Below are 25795 nucleotides of genomic sequence, written 5' to 3'. Positions count from 1 at the left end.
CCAGACCAGCAACACCCTTGGTGTCACCCACACACCTTTGTTGAGCACTTTAAAAATGTACCTATACAGGGACAGCCAGTCGCTGATCACAAGGTAATGGCGTGACAGGCTTCCCTTTCGACACTCCTTAGATTCTGCATGCAGCCACCTGGTGCTAGGTGAGCGGCATAGTGCCACTCAATTCGGGGGTGTCCAAATTTTTGCTTGTCACGCTGGTGCCTAGTAAACAGTGTCTGGCTGTCTCTGTATAGATAAATTTTTAAAGCACTCAGTAAAGGTGCATGGGTGGCACTAAACTGAAATGCCTCAGAGAGACCCTTTGCAGTGTCATTCATACTATTTGCACATGCATCAGTATCATAATCAACCCCGCTTTGGTCATGTCAGAGGAGGGTGTGAAACAGGAGGACTGAAAAAGCATAAATACCTGTTGTTGCTTCAGGTCACATTCAAATTTTGTCTAATGGTTTTGAATAGTCCGTAATGGTTCCACCCTGTACACCAGAACAAAAACTGCAATCACACTCTAGTTGAATGAGTGCAGTCACGTTAAGTGGGGTTGTAGGCCCACGATGTCCTTACAGGAGGGTTCAATTGTCCATTGGGTGTCAGCAGAGTCAAAGGTTGTCAAGAATGCCATCATGTTGCTCATCACACTGCAGATTTTCGTTTTTGACTGCAAAATGTGTGGGTATCAATACCCCAAAGACACAGATTATTTCAATGACATCCTTTGTGGCACCCTGTGAGGTCTTTTCATGTTGATACTGAGTGTCAGTGTGCGTGAAATTTTTACCTCAGCCACCCACAAGAAAACGGCATGATTTCAATGCTGGGCATTCTGGTTCTGACCTCCATTACAAAAGTGTCAAAGGAAGAATTCAAATATGGCTAAGAGGGAGAGTGACAACCTTCCCATCGTGTGACGCATCCACAGTGGCACTGGGCAGGGTTGTGTGAAATTTGGTGCCAAAGTACCATCATTAACCACATTACAGCTCACATTAACTTCTGAGGTGTGGCCTTTTTTCACATGTGTGAACACCTTGCTGTTTAAAGTGTTGCTGAGACCTCAAGCCATGCTTTTGCACCATTACAGGGGAATGTTGTAGGCACCTTTAAGCCAAATTTAAAACTTCTGTGTAGCAATGAGGGATTACTACAGGGTTTTGAGAAAGTGACCCTTTAACTGTGTTGTGTAGTGTAGATTGATATGCCAAATAGAACTAACAGGGGATACTGAATATATACAAAGAAAGGACATACAAATGGTCACAGTTTTGTTTGTGGCAGACTCCTGAAGTTACATGCAAATTATTCATCAAAAACCTACATACAAAATTTCAAGAACCAATATTACATGAAGAATCTAAAGATATTCCTCAGCTCTCTACATATTGCTCCCATAAGTTCCATGAAGACAAAATTAGACTAATTACAGCACTTATGGAGGTATTTAAGCAATCATTCTTTCAATGCTCCACACACATTTGGAACTTGAAGAAACCATAAATGTGCTACCACACTATGTACCCTCTGCCATGGACTTCACAATGGTTTGTAGATTATGTATGTTGAAGTAGATCAGCAGATCTCGTGCTTTACTTAAATTACTTATCAATTTTTCACACACTACAACGTTGAAGCTGTTTTATTTTGGTTTCATTGAAGGTTACTCTAAAAGAGAAGGCATACTGAAAAATTACTATATCTATAAAAGAAAATTTATCTCAAGGCAAACTTTAGTGGTGTTCCAGTTTTACTGGAAGACATTCATGGTTTACTTACTCACTGTATGTCAATGAAACACTTTCACCATTTACATAATTGGAGTTTTGCTCTATAATTGGAACATAATCATATCAACTGTATGAAACAGAAATAAGAACAAAACAAAGGCTTTTAAAATTGTAACGTTTGCTTATGTCATGAGAATAGTAATCAATGGTTTGCAGTCAACATTGTAGTTGATCAGGCTTGTAACTGGGTCTTTAGTAAAGAATACTCATTTCATATATTTCCAAACAAGTAACCATCATGAAAGTAATTAAATGAGTATCCATGTGTTTCATTCCTTTGGTCCAACTGGATTACGAATTACAAATTGAAATCAAATAAAAATAATAATCTAATCAACTCCCCCCCCCCCCTCCCTTGAACCATGAAGTTTGACTTGATGGGATGGTCTGTGTAGATCAATGATGAGAGAGCCAAACTGTAGGTGCAATCAAGCAGGAAGAGTATTTGTGGAGAGAGACATTGTTCCTGACAATGGGTAGCAGCCTTTTCATTAGTTGCAGGGGCAACAGTACGGATGACTGACTGACCAGGCCTTTTAACACTGGTCAATGTGGCCTTGTTATGTTGGTACTGCAGCACAACTGAAAGCAAGGGGAAACTAAACTTTTTTTTTTATTCCCAAGCATTTGCAGCTCTTTTGTATGCCTTAAAGAAGATGGCATTCTCCTGATTAATATACTCCTGAGGTAAAACCAACGTCTATTATGAACTCTGGGTGAAGACTGCTCATAAAAAATGAAATAAAAAACTGGTGTTTACAGGTTGGAACGTTGAATATCAGAGCCCTTAAATGTGTAGGTGGAGAAATGGGTAGGTTGAGGTTAGATACAGCAAACTTAGTGTGTTGTCTGTAGAAACTGATTTTCTGGTCAGGGGAGTAGAGGGTTACCAACACAAGATTAAATAAAGGCATACATAAGTAGCTCTAAAAATGAATAAGGAATTAGAAATGTATGTGAACTACTATGAACAGCATAGTGAGTGGATCCCACCCAACACAGACACTAATTCAGGGAACACCACAACAGTATAAGAGGCATGTCTACTAATTCCACAGTTTATGAAGAGATTGAGAAAAAATGTTTGATGGAATGAAAGATATTGTTCAGTACATAAAGAGGTATGAAAATTTAATTGTGATGGAGGACTGGAATTTTATAGTGTAAAAAGGAAGAGACGGTTAACTAGTACGAGAAAATGGACTGGGAAAAATGGACAGAAGGGAAGTCACCTGGTAGAATTTTGCACACATTCCTGATACATGATTTGAGAATTATGAAAGAAGGTTGTATATGTGGAAGACTCTAGGATACACTGGAAGGTTTCAAGAAGTTTATATCATGATGAGGCATGGATTTAGGAGCCAGGAGCAATTACAGACTCTGATTATAGTTTATTGGTTACGAAAAGCAGGTTAATGTTGGAGAGATTACAAAAGGTAGGAAATTAGTTTGGAACTCTACTCAAGATGGAAATATACTAGATCTAATGGCAACAAACAGACCTGTCCTCATTGAGGATGAGTACACTGAAACTGGTATCAGCGATCATGCGGTGGTTGTGACAAAAATGATTACAAAAGTATAAACAGCAACTACAAGTAGAAAGATATATATATTCAGTAACCAAAATAAAAAAAGAGAAAGAGGGGGAAAAAAAGAAAAACAGTAGGGTTGCCTGCCAATAAGAAGCTTGAAACATTCAGCACAGTACATGAGCATGTACAATTACTAGGACTCAGGTTTATAGTTATCCATGATCTTGATAGATATGTACCCAGCAGAACACTTCATAATGGGTGGGCCCTCTATAATATCCAGCCACTATAAAGAAACTTCTGAATAAACAGAAATTACTGCATAATAGGTGTAAAACAAAACATGACACAGCAGACAGAGATATGCTGAATGAAACACATTGAGCTCTCAAGAGAGCAATGCATATGCAAAGGCAGTCAGTGGCACCAAAGTTAGTGTCCAGTCACTCATGAATGAGACAGGAACTAAAACTGAGGGTAGCAAAGCAAAAGCTGAAATACCTAACTCTGGCTTGAAATGTTCCTTTACAAAAGAAAACTCAGATGTATTGCCCCAGTTTAATCTTCACACCAATGATAAAGTGAGTGAAATACGTATTAGTGTCAGTAGTGTTTAGAAACAGCTGAAGTCATTACTGCAGCACTCCAGAGCCCAGTGGAACCCCTATCAGACTTGATACTGAATCTGAGGCTGAGTTAACCACTCCTTTAATTATAATGTACTGTAGATCCAGTGAACATAAAACCAACTCCAGTAGTCTGAAGAAAATACAGGCACACATTTTTACAAGAAGAGTAATAGACGTGATCCACAAAACTACCATCCAATATCCTTGACAGTGATTTGTTGTAGAATCTTAGAACATATTCTGAACTCAAGCATACTGAGGTACCTCGAAGAGAATGACCTCCTCCAAGCCAACCAGAATGGATTCTGCAAAAATCAATCATGTGAAACCCAAGTCACACTTTTCTCACATGACGTACTGGAAGTTATGGATCAAGGCAGTTAGGAAGATGCAGTATTTCTCGATTTCCAAAATGCATTTGACTCAGTACCACATGTACGATTATTGCTAGAAGTACAATCTTAGGGCATACCAAGCAACATTTGCAACTGAACTGAGAATTTTTTGGTAGGGAGGACACAGCTTGTTATCTTGGATGGAGAGTCATCATCAGATGTAGAAGTAACTTTGGGTGTGCTTCAGGGAAGTGTGAAATGGCCAACTCCTACAAACGCGTGGGTGTAACACTTTATAGGGATATGAAATGGAATGATCACATAGGCTCAATTGCAGATAAAGCAGGTAGTAGACTTCGGTTTATTGGTAGAATACTGAGGAAATACAATCAGTCTACAATGAAGATTGCTCACAAGTCACTCAGGTGCCCCATTATAAAATATTGCTCAAGTCTGTGAGACCCATACCAAATAAGACACATTAAGTTTCAGTCAGGCACACTGGAAAGACACTTACACATTATGTTTGGCCAACGCCGTCATCAGAAAAGGAAACACACACACATTCATTCATTCAAGCAAGCACACCTCAGGCACACATGACTGACATCTACAGCAGCTTGGACTGGACACAGCTGTCACATAGAATGGAAGCAACAATCTGGTAGGGGTGGGGAAAGGGATGGGATAGCAGGATACAGGTAGGGAGAGAGAAGAATGCTGTGTGGCGAAGTGAGCAGACGCTAGACTCACCAGAGGCACAGTGTCAGGAGGCTGTGGAGCAGGGAACTGGGCAATGAGGGTGTGGGTGTGGGGTGGGTGGGAATGGGGAGCACAACAGGAGAGGGATGGGGAAAGGGAAAGATGGGCAGGTGCACTGGCAGAGGGCAGTACACAGAGACAATGGGAGATGAAAATAGGGAGGAAATAATAGGACAGAGGGAATGGAAACTGTTGGGTGAAGGGTGTAGGTACAGTAGGTTACTGTAGGTTTAGGCTGGGATAATTTCAGGTGTGCAGAATTTGTTGTGTTGATAGTGGATAACTTCCACCTGCGTAGTTTGGAAGAGCTGGTGGTGGCCAGATGGCTTGCATAACAAAGTAGCTACTGAAATCGAGTATATTATGTTTAACTCCTTGTGCCACAGGGTAGTCTACCTCGCTCTTGGCCACAGTTTGGCAGTGGCTGTTCATCCTTGTGGATAGCTGGATGGTAGTCATGCCAATATAAAAAGCTGTGCAATGATTGCAGCAGAGTTGGTGTATGACATGGCTGCTCTGATGGGGTAGGATAAGTCTAGACAGGACTGGAACAGGAAGTGCTGGGCAGGTGGATTGGGCAGGTCTTGCACCTCAGTCTTGTGGCAAGGGGTTGGGATTGGGAGTGGCATACGGATGGACTAGGATGTTGAGGACATTACGTGGCCAATGGAACACCACATTTTGAGGGGGTGCGAAGGATCTTGCGTAGGATGTCCCTCATTTCAGTGCATGATGAAGGATAATCAAAGGTGGTGATTAATGGATTTAAAGTGAGTAGAGGTGTAGAGGGAGCCATCAGAGAGGAGGAGTTCAAGGAGTTCAACATCCGGGAAGGTATCATGCTGTGTTGAGGAGGACAGGTGAAACGGTTGGGAGAGAAGATGTTGAGGTTGTGATGAAATGAAGACAGGGTCTCTTGGCCCTGAGTCCAGGTCATGAAGATATCATCAATGAACCTTAACACAACTAGGGGGCTGGTATTTTGTGAGACTAGGTGGGTTTGGCAGTGGCTGTTCATCCTTGTGGATAGCTGGATGGTAGTCATACCAATATAAAAACCTGTGCAATGATTGCAGCAGAGTTGGTATATGACATGGCTGCTCTGATGGGGTAGGATAAGACTAGACAGGACTGGAACAGGAAGTGCTGGGCAGGTGGATTGGACAGGTCTTGCACCTCAGTCTTCCACAGGATATGAGCCTTGTGGCAAGGGGTTGGATTGTGAGCGGCATACGGATGGACTAGGATGTTGCGGACATTGGGTGGCCGATGGAACGCCACATTTTGAAGGGGTGGGAAGGATCTTGGGTAGGATGTCCCTCATCCAGGAGGTGCTGCGAATACATAGAAAGATAGATCCCTTATCATTTAGGTATAAAATAGCAAGTCAGCAACTGGAAGCAGTTAATTCCATAAATTATCTGGGAGTACGCACTAGGAGTGATTTAAAATGGAATGATCATTTAAAGTTGATCATCGGTAAAGCAGATGCCAGACTGAGATTCATTGGAAGAATCCTAAGGAAATGCAATCCGAAAACAAAGGAAGTAGGTTACAGTACGCTTGTTCGCCCACTGCTTGAATACTGCTCAGCAGTGCGGGATCCGTACCAGATAGGGTTGATAGAGGAGATAGAGAAGAACCAACGGAGAGCAGCGCGCTTCATTACAGGATCATTTAGTAATCGCGAAAGTGTTACAGAGATGATAGATAAACTCCAGTGGAAAACTCTGCAGGAGAGATGCTCAGTAGCTCGGTACGGGCTTTTGTTAAAGTTTCGAGAACATACCTTCACCGAAGAGTCAAGCAGTATATTGCTCCCTCCTACGTATATCTCGCGAAGAGACCATGAGGATAAAATCAGAGAGATTAGAGCCCACACAGAAGCATACTGACAATCCTTCTTTCCACGAACAATACGAGACTGGAATAGAAGGGAGAACCGATAGAGGTACTCAGGGCACCCTCCGCTACACATCGTCAGGTGGCTTGCAGAGTATGGATGTAGATGTAGATGTAGATTTCAGTGCATGATGAAAGATAATCAAAGCCCTGGTGAAGGATGTGGTTCAGTTGTTCCAGTCTGGTGTGGTACTGAATGACTAAGGGGGCACTCCTTCGTACCTGGTCCTCGGGGGGTGGGGGGTGAGGATGGGGGATGTGAGGGGAAATGGCATGGGAGATATGTCTGTGGACTAGGCCTGGGGTAGTGCATGCCTATGAAGGCATAGGTGAGACCCTCAGCATACTGGACAAGGGAGTTTTTGTCAGTGCAGGTACACCATCTCCAAGTGGCCTGGCTGTATGGGAGGCTTTTTGGTGTGGAAGGGATGACAGCTGCTGAAAATCAGGTACTGTTGGTGATTAATGGGTTTAAAGTGAGTAGAGGTGTAGAGGGAGCCATCAGAGAGGAGGAGTTCAAGGAGTTCAACGTCCAGAAAGGTATCATGCTGTGTTGAGGAGGACAGGTGAAACGGTTGGGAGAGAAGATGTTGAGGTTGTGATGAAATGAAGACAGGGTCTCTTGGCCCTGAGTCTAGGTCATGAAGATATCATCAATGAACCTCAACAAAACTAGGGGTCTGGCATTTTGTGAGACTAGGTAGGTCTCTTCTAGATGGCCCATAAACAGGTTGGCATAGGAGGGTGCCATGCAGGGCCCTTAGCTGTGCTGCAGATTTGTTTATATACTGCTCCTTCAAAGGAGTAGTAGTTGTGAGTTAGGTTAAAGTTAGTCGAGTGTTTGAGAAATGAGGAAGTGGGTTTGGAGTCTGAAGGACATAGGGAAAGATAGTGTTCAATAGCAATAAGACCAAGGGCATGAGGGACGTTGGTGTATAGGGAGGTTGCATCAACAGTGACAGTTAGGGATCCAGGAGGTAAAGGGACAGGATGGTGGAGAGTTGAAGAAGGAAGTGGTTGGTTTCTTTGACGTGGAAGGGTAGATTATGGGTAATTGGTTAGAGGTGTTGTTCCACGAGGGCTCAAATTCTTTCAGTGGAGGGCAATAATCTGCTACAAGGGGCATAAAAGATTTTTGGGTTCATGGATTTTGGGAAGCATATTGATGATGGGTGTACAGGGTGTCACAGGGGTGAGGAGGGAAATGGATTCAGGGTAGAGGTTCTGGGAAGGGCCTAAGATTTTAAGCAGGGATTGCAGGTTATGTTGGAGTTCTGGGATGTGATTACTCTGGTAGAGTTTATAGATGGAGGAATCAGATAATGGGCCACCAGGTAGTCACTGCAGTTCATAACAACAATGGTGGAACATTTTTCTGTAGATAGGATATTGAAAATACACAGAAAAAGGCAGCATGAATGGTCACAGGTTTGTTTGTCTTGTGGGAGAGTGTCACAGTGATGCTGCAGAAACTGAACTAGGAGCCTCTTGAAGATAAATGTAAACCATCCCAAGAAAGTCTACTTACGACATTTCAAAAACTGGCTTTAAATGATGACTCTGGGAAAACACTACAACCCCATATGTATCAGTCCCAAAGGAATCTTGACGATGAGATTAATTACAGCACACACAGAGGCATTTAAACAATCTTCCTTCCTGTACTCCAAAAGTGAATGTAATGGGAAGAAACCCTTATAACTTGCACAGTGGGATGTACCCTTTTCCATGCACTTCACAGCGGTTTGCAGAATATAGTTGTGGATGTAGATGTAGATGTAGAAATGATATAAAATTGACCATCCTAACTATATAGTATTCCAGTCCATCCCTACACCATTCCTGCTTCCAATCCTGCGCCACATGAGTCATTTCCTGCAGACAGCTCATACTCATATACCTGCCCACTATATCCTATTACTGCAATCCAGACACAGCTATTAGTTGTCTGATCTCAGGGCCACATGTGAAAGCAGCCACATCATCTACCAGCTGTAACCGTCCATAAACTTGTCAAACATGCTGCAGGCTACAACATCAGTGACATCAACAACATCCGTGCCACATGGATCCCCCTACCCACAATGCACCAGCTCCCCTAAACTGCACAAGTGGGAGCTATCCCTCCAGCACATTTTTCGTTCTCACAATCCTTATAACCAGAATCTATACTAATCAGAAAATTTTGTCTCTACCCCCTCCCCCCAAATCCTTTCCTCTCCTCTCTCTCATTTTATATTTAATTCCATTCTTGAAATTGTATTCTTCCTCTATTACTCCCTCTTCTTATCTGTCCACCTCTATGCCCACATTTTTGTGTGTGCCTCTGTACCATACAGATGTTTTCTGCTGGTAAGTGACTGACTATCCTTTTTGTTTGTTTGCTGTTTCCATTCTGGAATTTCCATTGTCATACTATTTTCTTCTGATTGGCATTCTTCCTTCCAGAAACATAGTCTTTTCCTAACTTATTTGTGGTTGCACATTTCAAGTGCCTGTTGTTGAGATAGTCAATTACGCAAGTGACTGCCATACTGCCAAGCCATTCCCCTCTACACCATGTTCCTTATTTTACACATTCATTCTTTCATTCATTGTGTCTTTTAGAGAACTTCGGGAAACATAACCTTATAACATTCAGGGATGTGAACTGAGTCAAGGTATATGTTGAGAAAAAGACATTTGTACTTATACTACAGAGTGTCCCACATAAGACCAGAATGCCCCACTTACCAGTTAATCAATTCTAGTCCAACTGCTTGTGAAGTGGCAACATTGTCTCAAAAGTTGGTTACACTGCATTTTATTGGAAATTTGAGTGCAGCTGTGTGTCTGTGCATCAGTTGTGAAAAGCTCATATTGTTGAGTTGTTATATAAATGAGTCAGTTTGCATTAGAACAGCGAATTGGTATTGTGCAGTGTTCCAAAAAAGACAGGCTCCATTAAGGAATGTAAAGAAATGTTTTAAGCAAAATATCATGGTAGGAAACTCCCAATGAGCAATACTGTTCAAGATCTGCACACAAAATGGAGGGTTGTAGAATCTGTACACAATGTGCAGAGGAACTGGCAACCTTTAGTGATGACCTCTGAAACTATAGACTTAATTTTCATGGACTACAAGAAGTCCCTGCAAGCTGGTAATGAGGTTATCACAGCGGGTTGGTGTATCTCTTACATCATATTGTCTTGTACTAAAGGATATGAAATTAAAAGTGTGGTGCAAGAGTTGAAATCTGAGGATCAGAAAAAGAGAGTTCATTGTTGTAAATGGCTGTTAACTTCAATTACTAACCATTACTTGGACCCCTTCCTTCACTTCATGTCATATGAGGCCCGGTTTCATTTGTCAGATTGTATACACTTCCATAATTGCATATACCAGTCACTGGACAACTCACATATTCTACACAGAGAACCTCTCCACTCAGAGAAGATAGGTGTGTGTTTGGTGTGCATTGTCTGACATGCCCACTGTTGGCCCCATATTTTTCAATTACACCTTAAACAGTGTCGTATATCTAAGGATCTTTGACACTTTCTATGCACAGTTAACAGATGCAGAGAGACTGTATGCAGTATTCCAACAAGATGGAGCAGCAGCTCACATATCCAAGCAAAGTATGGCCCGCATCACCAATGTGTTCCCTGGAGACAGACCTGTCAGTAGAGATCTCTGGCCGCCAAGGTCCCCTGTCTAAACATCACGTGATTTTTATTTACGGGGGAACCTTAAAGAGCAAAGTGTACACTGACAGTCCTCAACCCTCACACAACAGATGATCTTAAACAGTACATCACAAGAATAATTAAAAACATCACACCTGCAGAATTACACTGTGTTGCTGGTAACATGGTAACATCATCACACAAAGTCACCAATGCCTGAATGTCCATGGCCAACACTTTCAGCATCTCTTATAATAAACAGTAACTACATGTTTCCTAACATCACTATTATCTACACTTTTAAAGTCAGTTCATAGTTACTTGGATCCCGGGTGTGAGGCGTACTAGTTTTATGGGGCAGACCCTGTATTTTACAATGCACTATCACTGCACAGCTTGACACTATTTGTCCTTAGCCCAGCTACATTTCACTTAAAACATTAGAGTGAAAGCCTAGAAAAAAACTACTACTACTTCCTCAATTATATCAAATAACTGATGTTTATCTTCTACTTTTACCTTAATATTTACTTTATTATACTGACATCTGTAACAACTGAGGTGTATTTATAATGCACTACTAGAGGCCCTGAAGCTTTATGATCAATACTGCTACTTGTCATAAAGCTACATCCCTGAATGTAAATAACAGATAATGTCTACAAAGAGTGGCTAATGAAATAGGTTTTTAAATTTCCATTGGTTTGGTAGGTATTTCCAATTTCTTCCTTAATATTAATGCTGAACACCTTTCCCTCTTACATAATCCTTTATTTCTATGTGAAACACAAGCCCTGAAAGCTTGCAGTGTGTAGCCACACACAGAAGCCAGCTGTTAGTGCTGAAGCTAAGTGACTAAAAACAATAGCTGTCTATATGGTTGTCATAATAATGAGGTGTCTCCTTAAAGGAGTAAAAAAATTATGTTACATGGTACATTGTGGAGGGTGCTCACAGTACCTGCACCAAGCATAATTTAACTGTCAGGGTTCTTCTTTCTCCATACAGATTTTAGATAAGGAGGCAATATCTATTGACAACTATTTTTTTTTATAACTACCTCTCGTCATGCCCCAAAATGAGAAACATCCTATCTGCTACCCTCCCCATCCATCCCACAGTGCTATTCTGTCGCCCACTGAACTTATACAATATCCTCCCTCATCCGTACACAAACCCTCCTCCCAACTCCTTGCCCCAAGGCTCATATCCCTATAATAGACCAACATGCAAGGCCTCTCTCATACATCCTCCCACCACCAATTACTCCAGCCTTCACAAGCATCACTTGTCCCATCAAAGGCAGAGCAGTCTGTGAGACCTGTCAAGTGATCTACTAGCTAAACTACAAACTGTGACAACCAACCAGCTATCTGTCTTCATGACTGGCCACCAACAAACTGTGGCTTAGAAACAGCTGGACCACCGAGTTGCTGAGCATGCTGCTCATCATACTGTTCTTCACTTTAGTGACTGCTTCACAGCCTGTACCATCTGGATCCTTCCTGCCAACACCAGCTTTTCTGAATTTTACAGGTGGAAACTCTCCCTGCAATTTATCCCACATTCCCATAACCGTCCTGATCTCAACCTTCATTAGTCATTGTCCTGCACCCACGTATCCCTTCTCTATTTCCACTTCAGAGCCTTCTATTCCTCACGCCCACCCACAGTCTTTCCACTTCTCTCCTTTTCTATCCCCCCCCCCCCCTCCCACACACCTGTACCCTGCTCTTTCTCCCTCCTCCCCACCCCAGCCTCCTCCTTACCACCACCACCTTCCTCCCACCATGAGCAGTTGCTCGTTTCGCAGTATGGCCCTGGCAGCGAGGGACAGCACTCGTGTGTGTCAGCTGCATTTACATGAATATGTGTGTTTGTGTGTGTATGTTGCCTATTTCAGAAGAAGATCTTCTGGCTGAAAGCTAAGGTGTTTAGTAGTCTTTTTGTTTTGCTTGTCTGCGACTCAAAATCTCTGCTATATGATGAGTAGCAATCCATCTTTTTCATAATATTGTCATTATTGAATTCTGGACTTTCCATTGTTTGAAAATAGTGTTTGTTTCTTGTATTGCAATTGTTTGGCGTAAACTGATTTTTATTATCTACAATGAAAACCATTGTGGAGCAAATATACTAGAAAGTAAGTACAAAGGATTCCAAGATCCTTGAAAAGTGCTCCACACATAAAGTTCTTATGGCTCATTTCTGTTGAATAAATAATTTCTTTACTTTATGCACATTCTTCCAGAGGATAATTCTGGAAGGCAGTAGGGAGTGAAATGTGAAAAATAAGCCAACACTTTTGTCTTTCATTAACACAGTCTACTAGGAAAACTTTCTAAACTATGTTTATTGATTTGTAAATCACTATTGATTGATGAAGGAAAGAAGTACAAAAATGTTCAAGGAAATTCAGGAATACAGAAAAAAGTCACTTAGAAATGAAATAAACAGGAAATGGAAAGAAGCTAAGGTGAAATGGCTGCATGAAAAATGTGAAGAAATCGAAAAAGAAATGATTGCCAGAAGACTGACTCGGGACACAGAAAAGTCAAAACAATCTTCATTGAAATTAAAAACAAGTGTGATAACATGAAGTGTGCAATGGGAATTCCACTGTCAAATACAGAGAACAGGGTGGATAGGTGGAAAGGGTACAATGAAGTATAAGAATCAGAATTTAAAGGAGCTTTGGAAGACTTAAGATGAATAAGGCAAAGGGATAGATAACATTCCATCAGTATTTCTAAAATCATTGGGAGGATTGGCAACAAAATGACAGTTCACATTGGTGTGTGGAATGTATGAGTCTGGCAATATAACATCTGACCTTCGTAGAAATATCATCCACACAATTCTGAAGATTGCAAGAGCCAACAAGTGCAAGAATTATAGTGCCATCAGCTTAACAGCTCATGCATCCAAATTCCTGACAAGAATAGTTTACAGAGGAATGGAACAGAAAATTGAGGATGTGTCAGATGATGATCAGTTTGGCTTCAGGAAAGGTAAAGGCACAAGAGAGGCAATTCTGATGTTGCTGTTGATAATGGAAGCAAACTGAAGAAAAATCAAGACATTTTCATAAGATTTGTCAATCTGGAAAAAGCAATTGAGAATGTCAAACAATGTATGACATTTGAAAGTCTGAGAAAAATAGGGGGTAAGTTATAGGAAAAGAAGGGTAATACACAATATGTACAAGAGCCAAGAGGGAACAATAAGACTGGAAGGCCTGGAATGAAGTGCTCAGATTAAAAAGGTTGTAAGACAGGGATGTAGCTTTTCACACATACTGTTCAATCTGTATATCGAAGAAGCAATGGCGGAAATAAAAGAAAGGTTCAAGGGTGGAATTAAAATTCAAAGTGAAAGGATATCAATAATAAAATTCCCTAATGATATCGCTATCCTCAGTAAAAGTGAAAAAGAATTACAGGATCTGCTGAATGGAATGATGACTCTAATAAGTGCAGAATATGGGTCAAGAATAAATTGAAGAAAGACGAAAGTAGTGAGAAGTAGCAGAAATGAGGACAGTGAGAAACTTTACATCATGATTGGTTAAGGAGCCCTGCTACCTGTTGTTGTTGTTGTGGTCTTCAGTCCTGAGACTGGTTTGATGCAGCTCTCCATGCTACTCTATCCTGTGCAAGCTTTTTCATCTCCCAGTACCTACTGCAACCTACATCCTTCTGAATCTGCTTAGTGTATTCATCTCTTGGTCTCCCTCTACGATTTTTACCCTCCACGCTGCCCTCCAATACTAAATTGGTGATCCCTTGATGCCTCAGAACATGTCCTACCAACCGATCCCTTCTTCTGGTCAAGTTGTGCCACAAACTTCTCTTCTCTCCAATCCTATTCAATACTTCCTCATTAGTTATGTGATCTACCCATCCAATCTTCAGCATTCTTCTGTAGCACCACATTTCGAAAGCTTCTATTCTCTTCTTGTCCAAACTATTTATCGTCCATGTTTCACTTCCATACATGGCTACACTCCATACGAATACTTTCAGAAATGACTTCCTGACACTTAAATCAATACTGGATGTTAACAAATTTCTCTTCTTCAGAAACGCTTTCCTTGCCATTGCCAGCCTACATTTTATATCCTCTCTACTTCGACCATCATCAGTTATTTTGCTCCCCAAATAGCAAAACTCCTTTACTACTTTAAGTGCCTCATTTCCTAATCTAATTCCCTCAGCATCACCCGACTTAATTAGACTACAATCCATTATCCTTGTTTTGCTTTTGTTGATGTTCATCTTATATCCTCCTTTCAAGACACTGTCCATTCCATTCAACTGCTCTTCCAAGTCCTTTGCTGTCTCTGACAGAATTACAATGTCATCGGCGAACCTCAAAGTTTTTATTTCTTCTCCATGAATTTTAATACCTACTCCGAATTTTTCTTTTGTTTCCTTTACTGCTTGCTCAATATACAGATTGAACAACATCGGGGAGAGGCTACAACCCTGTCTTACTCCCTTCCCAACCACTGCTTCCCTAGCAGCTTCCCTAGGCAGCAAAATAATTAATGAGAAACGGAGCAACTAGTGGTGGCATTTCTGGCCAAAAGAAGTCTACTAATATCAAACATAGGCCTTAATTTGAGAAAGAAATTTCTGAAAATGTATGTATGGTGCACAGCATTGTATGATAGTGAAACATGGACTGTGGAAAGACTGGGGAAGAAAAGAATCAAAGCATTTGAGATGCGGTGCTACAAAAGAACGTTAAAAATTAGGTGGACTGGTAAAGTAAGAAAGGAGGAGGTCCTCTGAAGAATCATCGAGGAAAGGAATATGTAGAAAACACTGACAAGAAACAGAGATTGGAATACATCCAGCAAAAACTGAGTACATAGGTTGCAAGTGCTACTCTGAGATGAAGGGGTTGGCACAGGAGAGGAATTCATGGTGGGCTGCATCAAACCAGTCAAATGACTGGTAGACATTTCAACTTGTTACTTAGCTGGACCCCAATGATAACCCAAGGTTCTGTGTATGCTATACGTAATCCTACTTATTTTATCTCTGTTTTCTTAACTAGACCTGTCACATACATGCTACACAAAAAAGCTGTGTTCCATCATGCCAATCCCAATTTATCAATCCTACATAATTAATAATTATCATGTGCATATTCTCTAGAACACGTATATTTGAAACTGATCATTTACTTTTTTTTTGCTATTGTGCAACTTTTACACTGTCATCTATGCATTATTAACAATCTAATTTCCTTCTTATCTACTTTATATCACAATAATAACAGAAACCAAAACGTTGCATTGAAACAAGCGTTCAGTTTATAGTGCTGTGGAATGTGCGAAAAAACCACAAATTGCCATTCATAAGAAGAAGAACAACACCAAAAATGCAACAGAAGCATAATATGTAAGAAATTGTCCACACAACTTGCCACTGATGATGCCTTGCAGAAAATAAAGGCGAAACGCGTATGGCACTAAAATTGTGTTTTATTCAGTTGCTGTCAGACGGTCCATAAGTAAAAATTATCAATATACTGTAATATTACACGCAACTGAGGAAGACAGGACTACAAACATTGAAGATGTCAACAATAACTTATTTCAGTAATTATTTCCCATTACTAGCCAAACCCTCCATGAAACCTCTGCCATTTAAGAAAAAGTATTTTTGTCCTATTCAAAATCCCAATAAACCATACTCTGCCTGAAATCCTAAAATTCTGACTGGGACTTAGTATCCTTCCCAATGGATTTCTATTCATGGCTGACTCATATGTTGGAGACTGGTACAGGTGAAAACTGATTAGTACCTCAGGATGCAGTTGTTGCACTTAAGGGATTATAGCATTGCATACAATGTGATTATACATGGCTACCACAAGCTGATCACCAATTCTATTAAGCATTTCAAGCCTGAGGGCTTTGTACTTACAAATATTGTGTTCTGTATATGCACCATACCAGACCATCATATTCTGAAGAAAATATTGGCTAAAAATAAAATATTAGATTTTTTTTATTTACAATTGACTTTATTATTACTAAATAGTTTTGCAATTTTCTCTCTCCAGTTTTATCTATTTAGATCTGATGCTTTACAGGACGTTACATCAAGATAACCGAGCTCAAAGGCTGCAGGCAATATTTGCAGGTGCATCAAGTACTTTGGTCCAAGTGCCCTGTGGAACTTAATTTTTGCATCAAGCTTTACATTCTGTTATGATGTAATCATTCCATGGTTTTCAAACAAGCAGAAAGTATATTTTAAAACTAATTTATTATAACACAGAATATTTTCTACAAATGGTAACAAAAGAACTGTACAAATAATTGGTTAGCGGCTAATACTGTTAATGCAGAGCTATGTCAGTAGCAATTGTTTATGGTATTTAATTGTGAATACATTATTGTTATAGTTCTATGATTCATGCGCCCTGTGGCGCTTTTTGCATTAAACCTTCAATTCTGTTAAAAAGCAATCATTATGTACTTCTGAATATGAAGACAAGATATTTTGCAAGTAGTTTACTACAACTCAGATTTTTTTCTAAAAATGGCAAACAAAAGAGTGCCACAAGTAACTCTCTAATACTGCTACTGTGAAGTTGTTCCAGCAGCAATAGTTTACTATGGTAATTCATTATGAATACATTATTGTTATTATTATTAAACAGTATCATGGAAACTCTCATAAGTCTGCTTCTTCAACAAAACTGGTTTTATTCAACATCAGTTAAATACAAATACATCACAGAAAATAGTAGATCCCGATTTGTATTGAACTAAACAGAGCCAGACATTTCTAAAGGTCTTGGCAATTAAAGTTCTCTGGAGATTTACTGAATACAACAAACATTAGTTCTGGAGAACACTGCAAATTTGCCGGGCTGGGAAATACTGTAATATCAACCAGTCTCTCAGTGCACACACACACACCATCAATGCACTCACAGTAAATACAAAATGTGCTTGAACTACAAATACAGACAGTAGCATATCAGAAAAGTACACATATCCATGTGAAAGCCAAACATTGATGACCAGGAATAACAGAGCACAAATCCATGTCCAGGAATTAGCAGAGTATCACAAGGTTGTTGTAAATAAGTCCACTGGAGGGCAGGTAATATACATTGGTGAGCTGAGGCAAATGAGGCTGAGACAGTCTGTGCCAGTCCTTAAATTAGTGCTGTTGTTTACCCACGTGATGTGGCACTAGTGATGTATCACTCAGTGCCACGCCTATTTACCTTACCAGATGTATGTGTAATTATATTGATCAATCCATCAATAAATCTGGTGTGATTACAATAGAGACTACACTGAAGAGTTCTTGCATTATTAATATTTTTCCTTCACATACCTCATAGAAGTGAGAACTGCTGCCACAGAATTTCTAGATTGCTGCCAGTTTCTGACATACTGGTCACCAAAAGTGAGCCTCTGTGATTTCTAGCCAAACATTGTTTCACCTATCATATGAAATTAATTGTTCACTGTCATAATTGAGGTTTATAAGTCATGTTGTGTAATGTAGAGATATGTAAGGGTATCATAGACATCGAACTGTATATTCATAGCAAATGTTATAATAGCGCAAAAAATTGGTACCTGGAATGGGTTCTGTAACATCAGCAATCACAAAAGACCACTGTAATGCTTTTTTGAAACCTAGATTCAGTACCACAGTTTCCACACCAAATGTAGGAATTTTGAAGTTTTTAGCAGTTGTAAGCCAAGAGTTAGCTGAAGTGAGTCTGGTATGATCCTAAGTCGATGAAGTAAGTGCATGAAATACAAGTATCAGTGATGTACAGTCGGCATGGTTCGTAGGAAATACCTGGACTGTAATATCGAGCTGGTATTTCATTTAGTCTTACATTACCAATGCTGGGTGTAATGACTGATATCTTGGCTGATTTGGCACTGACCAACTGCTGACTGTGGCCAACATTGAAAGTATTGGTAATTTCTGATGAGTTTTTTTTCCATCTATAGACAAACAGGAGATTCTTCTAAGAAAAACTGGTCACACCTAAACCCAGTTGCTGTTGTCATTTGGGTTACTGTAAGATGAGGTGCACATCTTTGTTTGCTGTCTGAAATGTAAATGGTACCAACACCACATCTACTGCCATTTGTTGATACTTCTGCATGCTCCCCAATGGCCACTTCCCTTTGGCTTGCATCAGTCAACACTGTGGAATGTTTTTTCTTGCTTTGTCCCTGGAGAGTGCCCAAGTCTTGCTGGAGAATGTGGACTTGCTGCCCTCTAGTAGCACTGGTTGAAAATATCACTGCAACACTATAACCTATTGAGGTACCACACCCACATTGTCATTTTGCATGTGCTGTTCATTTGATCAGCCAAATTCTTCTGAGAAGACTGTCCTCACTGTTGTTTGAAATCACAGAACTTTTAATGGTGAAAGGGAGTTGCCTGAAACACATTTAACATGGGAATGTTTCTGAAATGTAAGTGTCTGTATTTAACATTCACTGGTGATGACCACTGACAATGATTTGTCACCAAAGACTTTATTACTTAAGACTTGTATCCACTGGTCCCTTGATTTGCATACACGGCGAAGCACGTGGTCTTGAGTTGCTGATATCTGCAGACAGTGGGAGAGACATGAATAACATTTGACAGTAATAGGATACTCTGAGCATCCAAAGCGCCAATGGTAAGTATAAACGGTATATTGTTGTCACACTCATCATAAGCAGGAAACAAAACTTCCTGCATTTTGAACCACAGGTTGGTTGCTCTGGCAACTGCAGCAGAATCATGATGTTACGGTACAGATGATGCAATGCAGCCAACAGAGGAAATGTTCGGGGGCTGCAGTAAGCATAATGTTTTTGGTAAATGTCCATCAGCTGCATGGATAGGAGAGTGAAGATTGGCAATCAATTCATTCACTGGTTGTTCCAGTAAAATAGGCCCATTGTAATTGGTGCTGTAGATTCACACTTGATGATTTTCTCGTATCCATAGCTCCTGTGGGGGTCACCATTTGTGGCAACAATATTCAGAATAAAAACAAAATTTATGTGATGTAGAGGAAAGATTGCAATTATTATTGATCCCTGAATGGAAGATACCATACACTACTGTTGTCCCATGCTTGTCTTTAGTTACTGATTGAGTGTGGCACTACAAAGTTTTGTTCCATTGAATCTGTTCACCCAGAAACATGATGTGTCAAAATTATTATGCCACTGATTAGAAATAAACAAAAAAATTATCAAAGTATACTACTCCCCTCAGATATAAAGAAATCCACATATGCACTCAAGAAACTGCAAGGACAAGTACTCGAAACAAATTAGATGCTAAAATACTTGTACATACAATGATGCTTTTCTTCAAGCTAATCAAATAAACAAAATATTCTGCTGTAAATATGTAGGAAAGTTCTGGCAGAATGTAAATATTTAGCAGTAAAGTAGACCACTTACTGAATAATGACAGAGGCATTGAGTCATCCAAGGCATAAACAAAAAGCAATTTACCAGACACATGCACGCATGCCCCCCTCCCCGCCAGACACACAAACACACACACATGCACATCTGGTATGTCCTGCTGGTACAGTGTAGATGTTCAAGTGTGTGTGTGTGTGTGGGGGGGGGGGGGGGAGGAGAGGGCACATGCACAGCAAATGCTAGATAAGTTTTTTTTTTTTTTACCCTTTTGTTTGTGGCTCTCAATGACTCTGCACCTCTACTGTTCAGTGAGTGGTCTCCTTTACTCTTAAATGTAAATAAATATTCCGCCATCTCATGCTTACTCACCATATCTACTTCATTCCACCATTCTTCGTTTTCTTTTTTATCTCTCAGTCTTGGGGGAATGAACCAAAAACACACATTGGTACATTCAAATTCAGGTATAACAAGCCTATACCCTTTTCTCTTTGAAATTTCTTTTTTGAAATACCTGTGGATTAAGAAATAAAATTGTTTTGTATTTAGAAAATACAAAGATGTATTTTTATACATAAATTTTAGAATTAAGTACCAAATCACCTTATTAGTAACACAGAAACAGTAAATTGTGTCCCTTCACAAATAGCTGATACAGATTTGAAAGGAACAGTGCATTATTATTTTTATGAATGAGAGGTAAGAAGCAGGATGTTATTTATTGTAACAAAATTGTGGCACATGGCTGGTTGGTTGGTTGGTTGCTTGGTTGGATGCTTAAAGGGACAAAGCCACTAGGTCATCAGTCCCCTTTTCCTCAAACAGATAGGTCTATATGACAGTAGATCAGAGCTAGCCCAACACACAAAACATAGGAAAAGAAAACCCCAAGACCTATCAATGTCAGTGAGGCTGAGTTAAGAGACAAATAGAGGAAAGGGAGACAGAAGAAGAAAGGCAAGCAAGGGAGCAGCCGGAAGCTCCTAAAAGCAGAGCGCAATGAGAGGACATACATCTGTCAGCCTCCAACTACTGACTACCTCAGAAAGACTTGCTACAAGGACAGGGCAAGAGAAGCACAGAGAGACAAAAGATGAACAAGTCTAACAGACCACAGAAGATGGGGGAAAGAAGAGTAAAAGAGCAGGTAGAATGAGGACCAGGCTGTATCACCAAGTCCAGACAGCTGCAGGCCGGTGTCGGCAGAAGAGGTGACAGACTGTTCTGCCAACCCTCAATGGGCCAATAAGGTTAAGCCACCCTTCCTTAAAGAGAGTGCTAAAAGTCTGCTTCATGAATAAAATGTAACTAAGCTGTTGGGCCACTGTCTCCTAGCATTAGAGGTAGCACGTCAGGGAGATTAAGAGTCTGCCAAAGGGTAACTAGGTTGTGACAGTCCAGCAAAATGTGGACCACCATCAAATGGGCTCCACAATGTCAGTGGAGTGGGTCTTTGCTGCGGAGGAGATGCCTACGAGTCAGCCAAGTACGGCTTATTCAGAGTGGGTGAAAGATGGTAGAGTCCTAGCAAGAGGCCTGTATGGAGGATTGGTGAAGTCAGGGAGAGCTATTCCGTATTCCAGGCACCAAAAACTTGACAGCGTAATACCAATTGGAGGTCTGTTTCCAGAGTACCGATCTCAAGAAACAGTGTACTGGTAGCCAATTTGGCCAGGCTATCAATGAGTTCATTCCCTGGGATCCCGACATGGCATGGGGTCCACATGAATGTCATTGAGCATCCACACTATTCAAGGGCATACAGGGAATTCTAGATAGCAATGACCAAGGGATGGTAAGAGTAACACTGGCTGAGAGCTTACAAAGTGCTCAAGGAGTCACTGCAGATGAGAAAGGATCCCACCAGTGCAGGAACAGATATGCTTAAGAGCACGAGAGGTGATTACCAACTCCGCAGTGAAAATCCTACAGTCATCTGGAAGGGAGAGCAGTTCAGTATATCCCACATGAATGAACCTACATGACTGGCAACCATAAAGCCATTGGTGTAGGTGACTTCTGAACCTGGGATGCACCAAGGGTGAAGAAAAATCGGCTGTGGAGGGCCTCAGGACAAATCGAGTCTTTCAAGTCTTGTTACAGGTCATGAAGAAGTTGGGGCCCAGCGATGCACCCTGGAGGTGTACGGGAGTGGGTCCTGAGGAGAGGAGGAAGAGGAAACAACTTAAGTTCAGATAGGATAGACTGGACAAAGATTGCAATCGTAATTCCTGATGGGGACTGTCACTGTGAGAGATGGATTACCGTGTTTGGAAAGAGGAGATGGTAGTTCAAATGCTTAGGAGAGCTGCGAACATGGGTAGTATAATTGACAAGCTGTTGTTGGTGCCTGATCCACAGTGAAGGGACCCCAGCCTCAACAAGTCAGCTGATCACAGGGCTAGTTTGAAAGGCTCCTGTCGCAAGTTGAACCCTCCAGTGGTGTATCGGATCCAGTATCCACAATGCTGAGAATGACACTGAACCATATGCTAGACATAATTGAGGTGGAATTGCATCAAGGCTTTGTGAAGCTCAGAAGGGTAGTGTGATCTGCACCCCAGATGGCATTACTCAGGCAGCAAAGTGTATTGAGGTGCTTAAGCTGGTGAAGATGGGGAATCCATGTCAACCGAGAATCGAAGACCGAGCCTGAAAAGCAACAAGTCTCCACAACATTGACTAGTTGTTCATTGAGGTGAAGTTCTGGTTGTGTGTGAATGGTATGACATCAACAGAAGTGCACGGCATGAGTCTTGGCAGTGGAAAATTGAAAGCCATGGGTGAGGGTCCATGCTTGCACCTATTCTTGCAGTCAATGTTCAGCGGCACCCACACTAGAGGAGGAATAGTAGAGGAAAAAGTTGTCAGCATACAAGGAGAGTGATACTGAGGACCCCACAACTGCTGCCAGACCACTGATGACTATTATAAAGACAGGGACACTCATTATAGAGCCCGGCAGGACCCCATTCTCTTGGACATGGGGAGTACTGCGGGAACCACCAACTCGAATGAATAATGTACAGTGTAACAGAAAGTTCTCAATGAAAATTGGGAGTGCACCCTATAGACCACACTCATGTAAGGAAGCAAGGATGTGGTGTCACCATGTGGTGTCATAAGCATTTTGCAGGTCGAAGGAGAGAGCTATAAGGTGTTGGCATCAGGCAGAAGCTGTTTGGATGGCAGACTCCAGGTAAACCAGATTACCAGTAGTGGAACAGCCTTGGTGAAAACCACCCTGGGATGGAGCCAGAACCCAAGGCTTAAGGAGCCAACAGAGCCGCTGGCTCACCACACATTCTAGCAACCTACAAAGAACATTGGTGAAACCTACTGGGTGATAACTGTCAATATCTAGAGGATGCTTACCTGGTTTCAGTATTGGAACAATGATGCTTTCTCGTCACTGTGATGGGAACTCACCCTTACTCCAGATGCAGTTAAAGATGGCAAGTATATGACCCTGACAATCCACTGGTAGGTGCTTGATCATTTGGCTGTGGATGCACACTGGCCCTGCACACTGGGTGACGACACTGACCCATTCCCACTCACTAAATGGTGCTCCAGCTGGTGTGCAGTAAAAGATAATTGCTTTTGTTACAACTGCTGTTTTGGAACACAAAAAGCCACTTGATAATTCTCAGATGCTGATAGCATAGATGAGCATAGTGCAAAGTAAAATGTTTTGCAACGGCTTCTGGGTCAGTGTAGAAAGGGCCATTCAAGGTACTACCAGGTACACCTGCAGGTGTCTGGAATGCATGGAGATGTCTGATCTTAGACCAAATCTGTGAAGGATAGGTACATGGTCTGATGGTTGAAACATACCATTCCAAGCATTCTCGCTTCCGTCTTTTTATTATAAGGGGCATTCAAAACAAAACGAGCCAGAGGCATAATTACAGAAAACAGTACCTGTATGTATTAACACTGGCTGTTGAGACACTTGTCCCACTATGACACAAGGTGATGAATGACTGTCTCATAAAATTCCCAGGGTTGTGATGTTAATCAGTTCTGCACGTACAGCTGGACGTTGTCGTACGAGGTGAATCGTTTGCCACTCAGAACCTTTTTAAGGGGACCAGAAATGGCCCCCTTCTGATTCGCTTCCTGCAGCAGGAGACACAGTGAATGCCTAGCATTACTCGCAAACCTTGACCAACCTTCGCCAAGCAATAAAATCAAAACGACCAGGCTGTCTCACCCATGGGGTCATTCTGCTCCACGACAATGCAAAACCTCATACGGCTAACACAGTAATGGCACTCCTGCAGAAATTCAAATGGGAGGTTGTTGGCCACCCTACATACAATCTGGACCTCTCTCCCTGTGATTACACCATTTTTGGTTCCCTTAAAAAGGTTCTGATTGGCAAACAATTCACCTCGGACGACGACATCCAGCTGTACATGCAGAACTGGTTAATATCACAGCCACAGGAATTTTATAAGATAGAAATTCACTGCCTTGTGTCACAGTGGGACAAGTGTCTCAACAGCCAGCGTCAATACTTTTAACCTACAGGTACTGGTTTCTGTAATTATGCCTCCGGCTCATTTCTTTTTGAACACCCCTCATAGATGGTGGACCCAGGCACGGAGCCACTTGTAGGCAATGAGGCGCCTCTCCACTCATTTTCCTTCACTTCTTTCCATTCCCCTTCATCTCTTCTGCCAGAGAGAGAAACCACTGGCTTCAAAAGCTTGTAAAAGTTGAACTTTTTTTTTGTGTGTGTGTCCTCCTGCTGGCTTTGGGTGAGTAGATTTTTTTATCTATCCATCTGCATTATATTGTCAATAATTGATTTTTTTTTTGTTATATGACATTATTTGACATGCTGGGTGCAACAGCTCATACTTCTTCTTGGCCTCTTGATAACTGAGTTTGTTCCGAGTCTTGTACTCTTGTATTTTCTTTTCTCTCTGAAAACAGCACAGTGTGGTGACCAGGGAGAATGGTGTTTCCACAGTTGACACAGATGGGGAGAGGTGCACAGGGAGCATTCATATGCAGCGCTTGTCCACAGACTCTTTAGGTGGGGCTAGTATTGCAACGTGAAGACGTGTGCCCAAATTTAAGCAGCTGATGCACCACATGGGGGAGGGGGGGCACACACGGTTTCACACTGCATAGGGAAACCATCACCTTGACCTTTTCAGGCAATGAATCGTCCTCAAAAGCCAAGATGAAGGTACCGATAGCAATCCTATAATCCTTTGGCCCCCTATGTAAACGATGGACAAAGCGTACACCCCCTTGCTCCAAGTTGAAGTGTAGCTCTTCATCAGATTGTAAGAGCAGGTCTCTGTGGAAAATGATGCACTGAACTAAATTTAGGCTGTTATGGGGAATGACATTCAACAGTATGCCACCCAGCTTGTTACAACTGAGGCAGGGGATACTGTTTTGATAAGAATTGACCTACTTTTCATTGTAGATATGGCTGCCAGTTCCCCAAACTTGTCTTCTAAGTTCTCCACAAAGAACTAGGGCTTTGTGGCCAAGAAGGAATCACCATCAGCCCTTGTACAAACCAAGTATTGTGGGCAGCATTGGCCTGCTTGCTGCTTAGCCCTATGTTCCTCCCATAGTATAGACAGGGAATGAAACAATTTACTGTCATATGTGTCTCTACACTGAAAGAGGACTGTCCTTTCATATAGACTTTTGGGGCCATATGGCCACCAGTGGGAAATAGCTTCATCCACT

The 25795-nt window shown here is 41.4% G+C and overlaps 1 protein-coding gene across 1 annotated transcript in view; it reads right to left on the bottom strand.

The window, feature by feature from the left end:
- Positions 1-25795, bottom strand: part of LOC126482348 (acidic amino acid decarboxylase GADL1) — a gene marked incomplete at its 5' end in the record, with an annotated part of 67062 nt that overhangs the window by 6801 nt on the left and 34466 nt on the right. The window contains 1 exon segment of the mRNA XM_050106428.1: positions 20444-20588. Coding sequence (XP_049962385.1) covers positions 20444-20588 — 145 coding nt within the window.

The sequence above is a fragment of the Schistocerca serialis genome, chromosome 5 (assembly GCF_023864345.2).
Source record: "Schistocerca serialis cubense isolate TAMUIC-IGC-003099 chromosome 5, iqSchSeri2.2, whole genome shotgun sequence".
NCBI classification, from domain to species: Eukaryota; Metazoa; Arthropoda; class Insecta; order Orthoptera; family Acrididae; genus Schistocerca; species Schistocerca serialis.
Note: the sequence above shows the minus strand (reverse complement) of the source record. Positions and strands in the feature narration are given on the sequence as shown.